The sequence below is a fragment of the Miscanthus floridulus genome, chromosome 8 (assembly GCF_019320115.1).
Source record: "Miscanthus floridulus cultivar M001 chromosome 8, ASM1932011v1, whole genome shotgun sequence".
In the NCBI taxonomy this organism is placed as follows: Eukaryota; Viridiplantae; Streptophyta; class Magnoliopsida; order Poales; family Poaceae; genus Miscanthus; species Miscanthus floridulus.
Window position 1 is genome coordinate 213,928,251 of NC_089587.1, and position 13,595 is coordinate 213,941,845.

The 13,595-nt window shown below is 43.6% G+C and overlaps 2 protein-coding genes across 2 annotated transcripts; both read right to left on the bottom strand.

The window, feature by feature from the left end:
• Positions 1–8,703: 8,703 nt before the first annotated feature.
• On the bottom strand, positions 8,704–10,005 carry LOC136470605 (F-box only protein 8-like). Its single transcript, XM_066468390.1, has one exon. It carries the CDS (start codon positions 10,003–10,005, stop codon positions 8,704–8,706), a length of 1,302 nt encoding a protein of 433 aa, XP_066324487.1.
• A 299-nt stretch (positions 10,006–10,304) lies between these two features.
• Positions 10,305–12,317, bottom strand: LOC136470606 (protein transport protein SEC31 homolog A-like). Its single transcript, XM_066468391.1, has 7 exons — positions 12,270–12,317; positions 12,027–12,152; positions 11,546–11,673; positions 11,345–11,435; positions 10,817–10,966; positions 10,714–10,725; positions 10,305–10,310 (listed from the first exon to the last, which is right to left on the bottom strand). The coding sequence occupies exons 1-7, from the start codon at positions 12,315–12,317 to the stop codon at positions 10,305–10,307; spliced, it is 561 nt and encodes a 186-aa protein (XP_066324488.1).
• Positions 12,318–13,595: the final 1,278 nt, after the last annotated feature.

The following is a 13,595-nucleotide window of genomic DNA, read 5'->3' on the forward strand; positions in this document are numbered from 1 at the left end:
GGGATTGCTCCCTGGACACTTTTCTTCGATGGGTCCACATGTGGTGAAGGAGCAGGTATCGGCATTGTGTTAATTTCGCCTCAAGGAAAGAAGTATGAGTTTTCATTGCCGATTGTTGCTACAGCGACAAATAATCAAGCTGAATACCAAGCCTTGATAAAGGGGTTAGAATTGCTGAAGGAGATACGTGCCGATGTTGTTGAAATCTTTGGTGACTCTATGCTAGTTATAAATCAATTGGCTGGAATTTATGAATGCCGAAGTGAAGCCTTGATTTCGTATTATGAAAGGTGTTTGCAATTATTGAAAGGATTTAGAGATTTTCGTCTTGAGCATATCTCTCGATTGCATAATGAGGAAGCTAATCGACTAGCTCAGCATGCTTCAGGGTATCAGACCATTCAGGAAGTGCTAACATCGGCAGTTGATACCGATGACTGGAGGAAAGAGATTGTTGATTATTTGAAGGATCCATGTAGGAAGGTCGAGAGACGTATAAGGTTCCAAGCTACTAAATATGTGCTCCTTGATGATGAATTATATTATCGAACTATAGATGGAGTTTTACTCAGATGTGTTAGCAATGATGAATCGAAAAGCTTGATGGGTGAAATTCATGAAGGAGTATGTGGGGCACATCAATCGGCTTTCAAGATGAAATGGATGATCAGAAGGAATGGGTACTATTGGCCGACTATTCTTGAAGATTGTTTTAAATATTTTAAGGGATGCCAGGGGTGTCAAAGGTTTGGTAATATTCAAAGGGCGCCTGCATCGGCTATGAATCCTATAATCAAACCATGGCCGTTCCGGGGATGGGCTATTGATCTCATTGGTCAGATTTATCCGCCATCGAGTAAAGGACATAAATTTATTCTGGTTGCTACCGATTATTTCACAAAGTGGGTTGAGGCAATTCCTCTAAAAAAGGTTACATCGGTCAATATGATTGATTTTGTGAAAGAACATATTGTTTACCGATTTGGTATTCCTCAGACTATCACTACCGATCAGGGTACTATGTTTACATCGGGAGAATTTGATGAGTTTGCTGTAGGTATGGGAATTAAAATTTTAAATTCTTCTCCATATTATGCTCAAGCTAATGGTCAAGCTGAGGCTTCTAACAAAGGGATCATCAAACTTATTAAGCGCAAAATTGAAGAAAATCCTAGGAGGTGGCATACAGTATTAAATGAAGCCTTGTGGTCATATCGGATGTCGTGTCATGGTGCAACCAAAGTAACGCCTTATCAGTTAGTATATGGGCACGATGCAGTGTTGCCTTGGGAAATTAAGGTTGGTTCTAGACGAATACGTTCTCAAAATCAGCTGACAGCCGATGAGTATAATACTCTTATGAAAGATGAGTTGGAAGATGTGGCAGGTCATCGGTTAAGGGCTTTAGTTAGTATTGAAGAAAATAAGAAAAGAGTAGCTAGATGGTATGACAAGAAGGTGAAAGTAAAAGAGTTTGCCGATGGAGATCTGGTCTGGAAATTGATTTTACCGATTGGGACTAAAAGTTTAAAGTTTGGAAAGTGGTCTCCTAATTGGGAAGGTCCATATCGGATAAATCAGTCTATTCCTGGTAATGCATATATTTTAGAAACCCTCGAAGGGGTTGTGTTTCCCAGAGCGTTAAATGGAAAATATCTAAAGAAATATTACCCTAGTATCTGGACAGATGCATAAAAGTATAAGTGCCGATAACAATACTATCGGCTAGAATTATGCAAGGGTATCAATGTCTCATAAAGTGCCGATACAATAAATAAGATTACACGTTCAGCAAGGATTGGATAGCTAATATCGCACGCAGGCGAATCTGGTCAGCTTCTTCCATTTCTTTGATGTCGTCATCGGCAGCACCCTCCACAGGCTTGAGTTTCTTTTTCATGGCTAAAGCTTTGCGAGCTTGGATATCTCTTTCTTGCTGAAGGGCTTTGACGGCATTGGGTAGCTGGCTTTCTTCTTGTTGAGCATGAGTTAAGGCTGCATCGATTTCTTTCAATTCAGCCAATAGAGCTGCCTTCCTTGCCGATAGATCCAAGATTTTCTGCTTAAGTGCAGCACCCGAAGTCTGCAAGTTGACGATGCCCTTGTGCTTCTCATCAGCGATTTGTTTCAGTTGTAGCATCTCTCCTTTAAGTTGAGCTTGAGCTGCTCTATCGGCAATGCGCTGAGCAGCCCGTTGATATTGCAGTTGACGGCTTTCTAAGTGAGCTGCTGGGAAGAGTATTTCTTCAACATCGGCAGGGACCTGGCCACGAATTGTTTTGAAAATTGCCTTTGCAGGGTCCGAGTCATCTACCAGTTGGGCGGTACTTTGCTGTAGCAAGTTCAGGAGGGTTTCCAACTTGGATTTAGTCTCTGCCGATATTGTTCCCAGTGCAAGGGAAGAACTTGTTTCCTCTCCATCGTCGTCAGAAATATCAATGGCAAAGGAAAATAGGCTGTTCGGGGAATCTTGTTCCTGAAAGAAAGACAAGGAGATCAATCAGGGGTAAGTATGAGTATTGTAAAATCAGATAGGTTGATCGGTTTACCTGTTTCAAGGCAATTTCCTGTGCTTGACTGGAGGAAGCAACCTGGAGTATGTCGTGTGGATCGGCTGAGCTTGCCGATGGGATATCCTCTGTGACTTCATCGGTGGTGGGCTCTTGAGGTATGATGACCGATGACATTGGGGCAGATGTAGGGATCGGCATAGATCTTTGTCGTTTTGGCTGTGCTTCAGTATCTGTTGAAGCTTTGCGCTTTGCTTGGACATCGGCAATGATTGGCTGGGGGGCATCGACACTTGTTGGTTGTGAAGCTTGGGCATCTGGTACGTTTGCCGATGTACCCAATTGTTGCTGAAAAACAAGTGTGAGATATGATATTTAACAGATAAAATGTAAAGTCAAGAAGTTACCTCTGAAGGAGTGGTGCTTGATATCGGCGGAATTGCCGATGATGATCCAGTAGCAGCTCTTACCCCCTGATGAGTAAGGTTAATATAGTTTGTGATCGGCATAAGTGAAAATAAACAAGGTTGTTACCTTAAAGGCTTTGACCAAGGTTGTAGCAGCGGCCGATGGAGTAGCCCTGGATGTAGCCAATTTGGACTTAAAAGTGATGGTCTTGGTACGAATCTTCTGGTGGGTCAAAGCGGCTAAGGTGGGAGCGTTGTAGCCGATCGGCGATGTTGGGGAAATAGGCCGGAGGTTGAAGGGTTTCCCACTTTTGCTCACCGATGGTGTTGGGTGGTTAACCTGTTACAAGGGAGTCAGTTATTGATAAATGAAAGGAAAAGTAGAAGGGAGTTCGAGGAAACTTACCGCGTCGTCGGGGATGGCATATTCAGAATCAATCATGTGCCGATATGTGTGAGCAGAAGTCGAGAACAGTTGCTCTTTCCACTCTCGCCACCATTGCTTGTATGACTCGGTGATGAAAGATATTGGTGTCCAGGTGGATATATCAACATCTGTGGTATCGGCATCAGGAGAAAGTTGTACTACCTTGTTCCAGTCTGTTCCGCAGGTGATTGTTTCCCTGGGTTTGATCACATCGGCAAAGCAGAGTTTGATTGGCAGTTGCCCAAAAGCCAATTGGCGGGATACTGCCGATGGGTTGTAAAATTCATATGTGATGTTGGTGTTTTTCCCGCTGCCAAATGTGTTTACTGGAATTGCCCTGGGAGTGATGATAGCCATCATGAGCTCATTATCTTGATTCAGAGTGTCATCGGCAAAGTTGAAAAGGAGGGGGAATCTGTTTTCTTCGTCGATATAAGGCACCCAGGCCCTATGATCACGAGAAAGGCCATTATAGAAGCTTTGAAAGAATCTGCCGATTTGGTCTTCGTTGGCTTCTGTTCCAGGAAGGACAATTATGGCTTCACCAAAATTGAGGGGTGAGCGTGTTGCCGATTCATCATCCCCGAGCACATAATCTTCAGCAATTTCTCGTGGGAATTGTTGAGCAAAAAAGTCCCATTGCAAACGTTTGTGCATATGGGCATTCAGCCACATGTTGATGAACCACCACGGGCCTCCCAGGTTGCCGATGGGTTCGCCAAGCAGAAGTTTCTGAGACACTTGGTGAAGAAGATGATAGGTGGAGCTCAGAAGGTATCGGCCAAGAGGAAACCTTACGCCATTAGCCAGAAGTTCAGCTGCAGGGAGGAAGGCGTTGGTTGGTCCTACTGATCGACCACAGAAGATAAATTTTTCTAACCACATATTCAGGAATGTGGCATGTTCCCTCTGGCTAGGTGTCCCGGTTTTCTGGTATTCTTGGATATATCCTATCCAACCGCCGATGTTACGGGTATTCACTCTATATTCAGGCTTTCTACCATAGATGGAGCCTTCATCGGTAGTTGAGATGTCCAAGCCAGTAAGCATGTGGACATCGGCGAGGGTAGGGGTAGCTGGGCCATGTCCAAACATAAAAGTATTGGTCGTATCTGACCAGAAATAAGCAGCTGCAATCATCATTGATTCATTTTTCTGCATATCGGCAATAGAGAGCCTGATACATTGGTCTAACTTTCGTTCTGCCCAGTATACTTGCATCGATCTATTAACCCTCAAATACCAATCTTTCCACCCTTTAGTGGTTTTGGGCCAAGATCGGAATGTGTCTTTCCACAAGTTCAGAGAGAAATTTTGGGCTCTAAAGGGGATTCTGTTAGCCTCTGCGTTGATCAGATCGGTTGGATCTGGGTTGCCCATTGGTCCAAGGCATTGGACGTGTGGCTGATCGGTTGGGATAATTAATTTGTTGCGCAGTTCCTAAGGTTATGGAATCCAGAAGACAGAAGAAAGGAAAAATCACCAACTGAATAAATTTGCAAAAAGGATCAAAGTAAAAGGTAATGGAAGTGGAGCGAACCTCGGGAACGTCGAAGTTGATGGCCATTGTCTTGAGGAAGGTGGAGATACGAGCCGGGGACTTGAAGTTAGTGCCGGAGAAGGGTTCTTGTTGGTTGAGGTCGCGCGGTTGTTCGTCGGAGTCGCCGCCGGAGAGAGAGAATGCCAAGGATTGGAGGCTGAAGATAGAAAATGAGGGTTCTGGAGAAATCTATTTATAAGCCGGCCAGGATAAGGGTATTTTGGACTTATCTCTATGACGCGCGCATATAGGTCAAGGCGGTGCAGGGGGATATGGTAACTATTCGCGCGATAATCAGGGGATTGTACAGATAAGTTAATAACAAGTAATCATGGCTTGGAAGGGATATTGATACATGATATTTTAATTCTTAAAATGGCAGCATTATCATGTTAGGATCTTGCCGATGGGTTGTTATTTTGGTATCTCAATCAAGGCAAGAGTGGTTGGCGATTGTGCGATATTTACTGAAGTGCGTGAATCAAGATTAGATTTGATTGGATTTGATAACAAATCAAGTTTTGGCTTGGAGAATGAGTTACGGTAATTGGGCAAAGGCAAGCGTTATCTGGAGTAAATTTCGGAGCATTAATGGTTTTATACTCCGAAATTGGGGGGCATGTGTTGACACCGTTTTTTGCACATGTCAGAATAATCGGAGTGGACCAATCGGCAAGGGGAAAGTTATTGAATACTTTGATAGCCAATGAAAGCCAGTTTGTAAAAATGGTTGCCGATAGTTGGTAATGATCGATGGAAAGGTTTATTTGGACTCGGGCGTTGCCGATGAGGTTGGAGGAGTTGTTGTCGATGCCGATGAAAGGAGGCTTGAAGACTACTGCCGATGAAACAGGGAGTATGCCGATGAAGGAAGACTTGAAGGCTATTGCCGATGAAGCAGGGAGTCTGCCGATGAAGGAAGACTTGAAGCCTACTGCCGATGAAATAGGGAGTATGCCGATGGAAAGGACAGTGAGATTTCCATCGTAATTGAGGCGGACAGGGAAATAGATAGGAGTTGATTTCCTTTTCTGTATTTGTTAGGTTATGATTCGTGTAAGAGTCACGTGTTTCCTTAGATATGGGATTGGTGTCCTAGTTGTGTTTGGTTGTGTCTCTTTAGATCAGGGTATAAATATGGAGTAAGGGGCAATGTAATAGAAATCAATCAATCAATATCAAAACCAACTTTTACTCCTATTTGCATCTACTTTTCGGCGACTTCGTCAATTTGCATATTTTTCTTTTTACGAGTTCTCATTGGTTCGGCGAGCTGCATCGCTTCAGTGCGATCTTCGGCGATTCTCGAGTTCCGCGTGAGCACCTCTTGGCCGTGGCTTCCGGGCGTATCGCTGTTGTCAGGACCAAAGTGTTCGTTTCTTCATCCTTGTCGATTAACAGGTCAAATCGACTGGCACGCTTTGGATATCGATTCGGGTATTAGCCCTTTGTGTTTGCAGATCACTTTTGCATCAACACTCCCTTTCGTTTGTAACCCCACAGCAAACTTCGAGCACTTAGGCTCAGGAATAAAGTCACCGACCGACTCAAATTGGACGTAGAGCACGTTGTCTGAATCAGTATAAACCCTGTGTCATTGAGTGCTAGGTCACATCCGATCACAACGTACGGCAAAACTACAAGTATTTACGTGTTGGTCATTTTCTGCACTGACATATAGGTTTGTGTGACCTTTCTCCTAGAATTGAATAGGTGAGCTCTAGCTAGCCCAGCATCTTTGTTACCTAACTAGGATCTTTATAAGGTGCTTGTGAACTTTGATAGAGAGGTGTAGTCTTGGCTAGACCGAATTGTTTTAATTTCGCATTTGTTTCGGTTAGCCGACGCGATTAAATTTAGAAATGACTATTCACCCCCCTCTAGTCACCATCTCGACCTTACAGCCAGGGCCTTACGGTCGAAGACCGGATCATTGCCCTGGCCTGTCATTATGTATCTGGGCCGGCCCGAGAGGTGCGCGTTGTCGCAACGCCATCTGCTAGGCCGAGTTTTTTGCAGGAAAGCAGGTCCATTGGGGACCTCGGGTTTATAAACCCGACAAGTGTTATGCTCTATTATTTTCTAATGTCTAGAAATATTCAAAGTTATTGTTGTTGGTCATCATGCAAAAACTAAAACTTCTTTTTATTTTTACATTGTAATTTATTATGCTGACTTACCTGACCCCTTTAATGTTCTGTTACATTTCTTCTGGTGCAATCATGCATGTGGCCACTAGTTTGTGCAAGCAAAGGAAATGCAATTATTTCTAGGCCACCTCTTTATCCTTCTTCTATAGTCAGCATATTAAAATGCTGACAATTTTCTTAGATAGAGCCCTGGCCATTAATTGATTGGTGTTATTTGTCACCTCTTTCGTCATATTAAAATGCCGACACTTAGCACATAGCGGAGCTCCCGTCACTCTTGGCTCTTCAGACCGGAGTTCGGCTGGACCTCTTGTACCCCCCATCTTTCTCCCTTCCGTTTGTAACCCAACAGCAAACTTCGAGCACCTGGACTCAGGAATAAAGTCACTGACCGACTCAAACTAGACGTAGGGCACGTTGCCTGAACCAGTATAATCCCTGTGTCATTGAGTGCTAGGCCACCTCCGATCACAACATACAATAAAACTACAAATATTTATGTGTTGATCACTTTCTACACCGACAAGACAACTCTAAAAATTGATTTATTCAGAAACAGAGGGAGTATCATAGAATAGAGAGAGTATTTAATTTGGTGGCATTGATCTACATATAATTCATATGTGTTTGATTACTCCCTCCATAAAAAATGCAATTATGGGAATAGTGTCAGTCAAACAATCTCAACTTTAACCAAATTTATACTGAATAGTATTAGCATTTATGTCTCTAAATAAATTTGTTATGAAAATACATACCGTGATTAATCTAATGATGCTTATTTTATATTATAAATGTTAGTGTTTTCATATAACTTTGGTCAAAGTTCAAATCGTTTGATTTCTCGAAACGTGAGAATTGCATCTTTTTTGGGACTGAGGTAGTAGTACGTTAATTTATAAGATTTGTCTTTTTCTCTAAAGTATATCATATGAGGATTAAGGTGGAGTTCCGTTGGGGGGGCATCAATCAGGTGAGTAATATCAAGTTTATGTATTATGTTGAACATAAGCTTAAATTATATCACCTCTTGTTGCATTCTTTTAGTCACACTATTAAACTATTTTCGGGCTTCAAATTTTTATTTTATTACTAGTTGTTGCAACTTTTCATCCATGCTTCAAGTAAAACTGAATTTCTTCTTGTATCATCTATTTGATTTTTTTTTCTTTGTATTTTATTACAAAATAGGTTCTATATCTAAACTACACTCCTAGTTAGAGCATAAATTGCCGTTTAAGCCTGCACCACCACCGTGACAATCAAGATACAAATGTATTTGTTATACCAAAGGTTTACATGTGCAGTATGATTTAAAAAAAAGAATATACAGTGCTTAAAATTAAAGCACCAGTATGGCCCACTTAAATGAATGGCATGGCAAGGCCGTGCTCATCTTTATATAATATATATATACTCCTTTTGCATAAAAAATATAATATACTCCTAAGCATGTATTCTTCCTCCGTCCTATAAAATATAAGAGACTGAAGTTTGCTCTAATAAATCAAATTATTATAAATTTAACTTTGAGAGTAAATAGAGAAAGGCATCAATACTTACTACCACATTAATAAAGATAAATTACATTTCCTAATAATTATACTTGTTTAATATCTAAGCTAGTGTTATTGTTTGTTCTCTATAAATTCGGTCAAAATTTATAATATTAACTGTGATCCTTTACAAATATGTCAGGACGGAGAGAGTCTATATCCTTGTAACGCAGGTACCATGCATATTCTAGGTCGGGTACAAACCAGTCGCGACTCCTCCCGAAGTAGGACGGGTATGGATCATCTGGACGATAGTAATGCAGCGACGACGATGCGTCGGCTGTACCGGGGCACGGCGGCACCGGCACCGGCACCAGGCTCGCCCTGTAGAGACACCGGCTGACGTTGCCGATTTCGCCGTAGTAGACCCTGCTCACCTTCATCTTCTCCTTGACGTCGTACAGCAGCAAGTAACCGGAGCCGACCACCAGGAGCAGGCCTCCCTCCACGACAGCCACGGCCTGGTCGATGGGCTGGAACTCGGACTCGCGCAACCGCTGCCAAGGCAGGTCGATCCGGAGGCGGCGAGCCCAGGCGGCGACGCTGCTGCTGGGGTCGCCTGCTGTTTCAAGGGCCCAGACGTCCATGTGGAGCGACCCTTCCGCTACCGCCGACACGGCGAGCGTCCCTTCCATGTCGAACACCCGGAGGTAGTGGCGGCGCGTGAGCGGAGGCCGCGGGATCAGCCGGAACTTCTCGGACACCGTGTCGAACGCGACCAGGTCGACGCTGGTGCCGGACTCAGGGTGGTGCGACCAGTACAGGACGCCGGCAAGGGCAACGCACGCGGACGGAGCCACGCCCAAGCCGCGGGCAGGGCCGAGCCGCCGCACGGCGGCGGAGCCGGTCGAGAGGATGTAGTAGTGGAACGGCCCTGTTACGGATACGGTGGCGGCGTCCGAGGACGATGGCGGATGATTGTCGTGCTGGAGCTGGAGGCGGCCGATGCACAGCAGCCGGTGCTCGCCGGACGGCTCGTGGAAGTAGAGTCCGGATGGCACGGCCGACGCGCACGGGTCGGGCGTGAGCGACGGCAGGACGGCCGACCGCCGCGTCGCCGGGTTGCAGATGAGGAAGGTGCCGTTGTCGCTTGCTGCCAGCAGGAGGAGGCCGTCGCGAGAGTCGGCGAGGCGCAGCGACCTGCCGTCGTCGAGGCGCAGGAAGCGGCGGCACCCCGAGTAGTCGCTGTTGAGAGGGTCGAGGCCTGCGAGTATGTTCTTGGCGTTGCGGTCAAGATGGTAGCCGTCGGGGTAGACGAGGAGCTCCAGCCGCTGGTGGCGGGAGTAGGCAGCTACGAAGGTGCGGCAGGTGGCGATGCGCCGCCAGCGCTTGGTTACGGCGTGGCAGCGGAGGACGGACTTGGGCGGCAGGCGTAGGAGGATCTCGGCTAGCACGTCGTCGACCAAAGAATCCATCACCGGTCACCGCATATCGTACGATCAGGCCTCCGATCCTACTGTTTCTTTCGCAGGGAACGCACAAAGGAAAAACCCCGTCCGCTCGCCCCGGCACCCTGTATATATGTATATGCATGTATGTATCCGTTTTGTAGACGTACACGGGACAACTACCTGAGTTGGATTAGATAGCATGTTCAGGTGTATAGTACTCCTGCTACGAATCACTGAACACGATTCGGACTCCCAACCTCATGATAGCAGCTTTTTTTAGAAAAAAAAAAAACACTTCCTGATAACACGACTCGAAGCAGATTTCAATACTGTACCACAGATCCACAAATAAAAGATGATTTATGTAGAGCAGAGCACTATAACAAAGAACCGTACCTATTGGAAACCTATTGAGCACTATAACAGGTCCATCCGAGCATTTGTTTTGTGTGTAGAGCAGAGCACTTCTAAGTTCTAACAAAGAAAAACCTACTGACAACCGATCCGTGTAGAGCAGAGCGCTATAACAAACAAACCTATTAGAAAACTAATGACACGCTCGATCCATTTCTCGCGCATTTGTTCACGTCAGTCAATGCAACCTAATTACCCACACCGCTGTACATCTCCACTTTATCGTAGACCGGTCTTCCTCCCGAGGTAGCTAAGGCAAAATGGTTGACAAGGTGTTGGCTCCAGCGAACGGCCAAGCATTTGCCAGGTGCTTTTTACCTCATGTACAACCTGCTCAAAAGAAAAAGGAGAAACAACACACTGGAGTCATATAAGGTAAAGGAACCAACAGATAAAACGATTTCTCCACTAATATTCCTACCTCGCCCTTCTTCACATTCAGTAAAAGAAGCTTCTCCTCAGTGCATGCTAGCACAATTTCTTTCTCAAATGGACACCATGATATCGCCACAATGGAATTGGTATCACTGAACTGGTGCAATGGCTTGTCCACTTTCCGAACATCCCAGACCTGTTTAAATCCAGATACTGTTCATTGTTGAATGAAAAGGAAGGTTATGTGGTGGGCTTACAAAAAATTGCTTATCAAGTTCGTGCGTGGCTGGATTATTTCAAGACAAGCCGCAGTGGCAACTTTTAGAGGACTTTTGTTTGTTTTTTTTTTGAGAGAGAAACTGGAGGGGTTTACACCCCTACAGTGCAAAATTTTATTAAAATAAAAAAAGTACAAGGCAAGCAAACAACTTTTAGAGGACTTTTGTTTGCTATTTGGTTTCTTACTCTTTTTTTCAACAAAGGGAACCCAGCTTTTAAGTAGCATATTTGTTACATCCAAACAAGCTAGGTATATCAGGTTACCACAGCAGCACAGAGCTGAACATTAATTTACCTTACAGTAGTTTCCAGAAGCTACGACCATCGTATCTTTGTCAGTTGGGCACCATTCTACAGCTGAACAATTTTCCATCGAAGAAAATTTCCTAAGAAAGAGCAAATTCGTTTCATTAGTAACAACCAAGTAGGTATTTCCCTAATAGGGAACAAATTCGTTAGTACAACTATGCATTTGAAGCATAAGAAGAAAATTTACCCAATCACAGATGATTTGGCACTTATATCCAAAATTTTAACACCGACATTTGATGCTGAGGTAATAACATTGGGTTTAAGAGCATTCCATGACAGATCCAAGATCTGCACATTATCATCTTCATTATACTGCAAAAAAATCAAAATACTAGATGGTCAACCTTAATATTCTTTTTAAGAAAACCAAGTAATCAAAATCTAGGCGACATCCTATCCAAACCAGAACTGGAAACACATATTCTTGGTTGAAAATATCTTCTGACATTATTGCAAAAGTATGTCAATAAACACATATCCAGCAGCTTACAAAACAATAAAATTTTATAAATACAACCATACCTACTATATTTCATATAAGTTGTGATATTATTCAAATCTCTTCTCATAAATAACTAAATAGTAAGTCAAAACACCAAATTTTATGCATATCCATCCATTTAGACAGTTTTATTCATTAAGAAACCATTGTCTTATTTTAATACCTGAAAATGGGGAATTCTTTCTGCAGAAGGGTTGATAAGATCCCATATGAGTACTGTCCCTTTTGCTCCACCAGAAGCAAGAAAGTGTGGTGTTGGTGTTGTAGGGCTGAACGACAAACCGAGTACCTATACAGATTGATTATGTAGTCAGAAACCAAATAAGAATTTTCAGCTAACAAATGCAATATAGCTAAGAAAAGATAAAGTGAGTACAGCAATTATAGTTAATCTTCAATAACTTGCCAGTGTATAAACATCAATAATAAGAACAGCAATAGCTATCAACACCATAGGTTTTTTTAGGCATCGAAGCGAGCCACCACGAAGGGGCTGAATATGTTAGAATTTTAGTAGCAGGGAAACACACATGAACAGTGACAAAATTCAATAACACAACTACGACTCCAATAAAATCAATCCATGTGCTTTGTGTTCTATAAACAAAAATCCTGCCGTAGAGCAAAGCGTACACACCAATCCATGAACCAATGAGCAGAGCAGAGCACAGAGTATGATAACTGATTAGTAGTGGTAGTATGGCACATACCACACAAACACAAGCTGTAGACAGTATTGTGATACAAAGTAATTTATATAAAAGTCTGAACTACTTTATATAGCACAACCAGCAGAGCAAACACAACAGAGAGCACAGCTGCACAAGCATAGCAGCCTGACGCCTTGCAGCAACTAGGCAACACCAGATCGGATATAGTGAACTCCATACACACGCGCGCATGTCAAGACGACACCGACGCCCAGCACCCTTAGCACACGTTGTCGCATAGGTGACTACTCATAAACCATGATTAACACAGGCCAAACTGTACAGTTAAACTTTGTCATCTTAGCATCCCAATTCACTGTTACTTGATTGCAATATAGGTATAGCTCCCCTCAGTGGCGGAGCCACAGGGTACGCCAGGTATGCATCGGCATACCCTGCAAAACCGGCGGCAAGTAATATATATATACTATATAATATAGTGTATATGTTGTATTTATAAAAATGAAAAATGAAAAAGCATACATGGACACAATCTCTTGATGACGGTAGGCCCATGTAACGCGGCCCACTCGACAAGTGAACCCATACGGTATGCGCGCTCTGAGTCTCCGACTCTGTACACGACGTTTCAGTTTCCTAATTTGAGTACGGAGCCACGGAGGAACACACCGCCTGCGCCTAATGCTCTGACCGGGTGAGTCGAGTCGGTGCCGCCCTGGGCCCTGGTGCCTGCCGGCTGCCGCCCTCCGCCCTGCTCTGAATTGGAGGATTGCCATCTATTTCTCACACGTCTTGTCTGCAATATTTACGGTAATTTAATCTTTGCTCTTCAGTTTTTTATAGAAAAATTATTGTTTAGCCTTTTGAATGATTATCTAGTCACTTTTGTTGAGCGAGATATTTTTTTAAAAGTTGATGAAAATGATATAGTCAAGACATTCATGTCCCTTCGTAAGCGTCGAATAAACCAGTGAGAAAAATAGCATTGTAAGTCTCTGGTACTCTTTTATGCCTATATTTGAACTATTTATATTGTATTTAGTGGATGATCTGAATCTAAT

Excerpts from the sequence above, each read along its gene's own strand:
- LOC136470605 (XM_066468390.1), bottom strand. The coding sequence starts at position 10,005 with ATGGATTCTTTGGTCGACGACGTGCTAGCCGAGATCCTCCTACGCCTG.
- LOC136470606 (XM_066468391.1), bottom strand. The coding sequence starts at position 12,317 with ATGGTGTTGATAGCTATTGCTGTTCTTATTATTGATGTTTATACACTG. Across the intron at positions 11,436-11,545 it reads GCCAAATCATCTGTGATTGG|GAAATTTTCTTCGATGGAAA; the intron begins GTAAATTTTCTT and ends GCTCTTTCTTAG. Across the intron at positions 10,967-11,344 it reads CTTCTGGAAACTACTGTAAG|GTCTGGGATGTTCGGAAAGT; the intron begins GTAAATTAATGT and ends GGATTTAAACAG.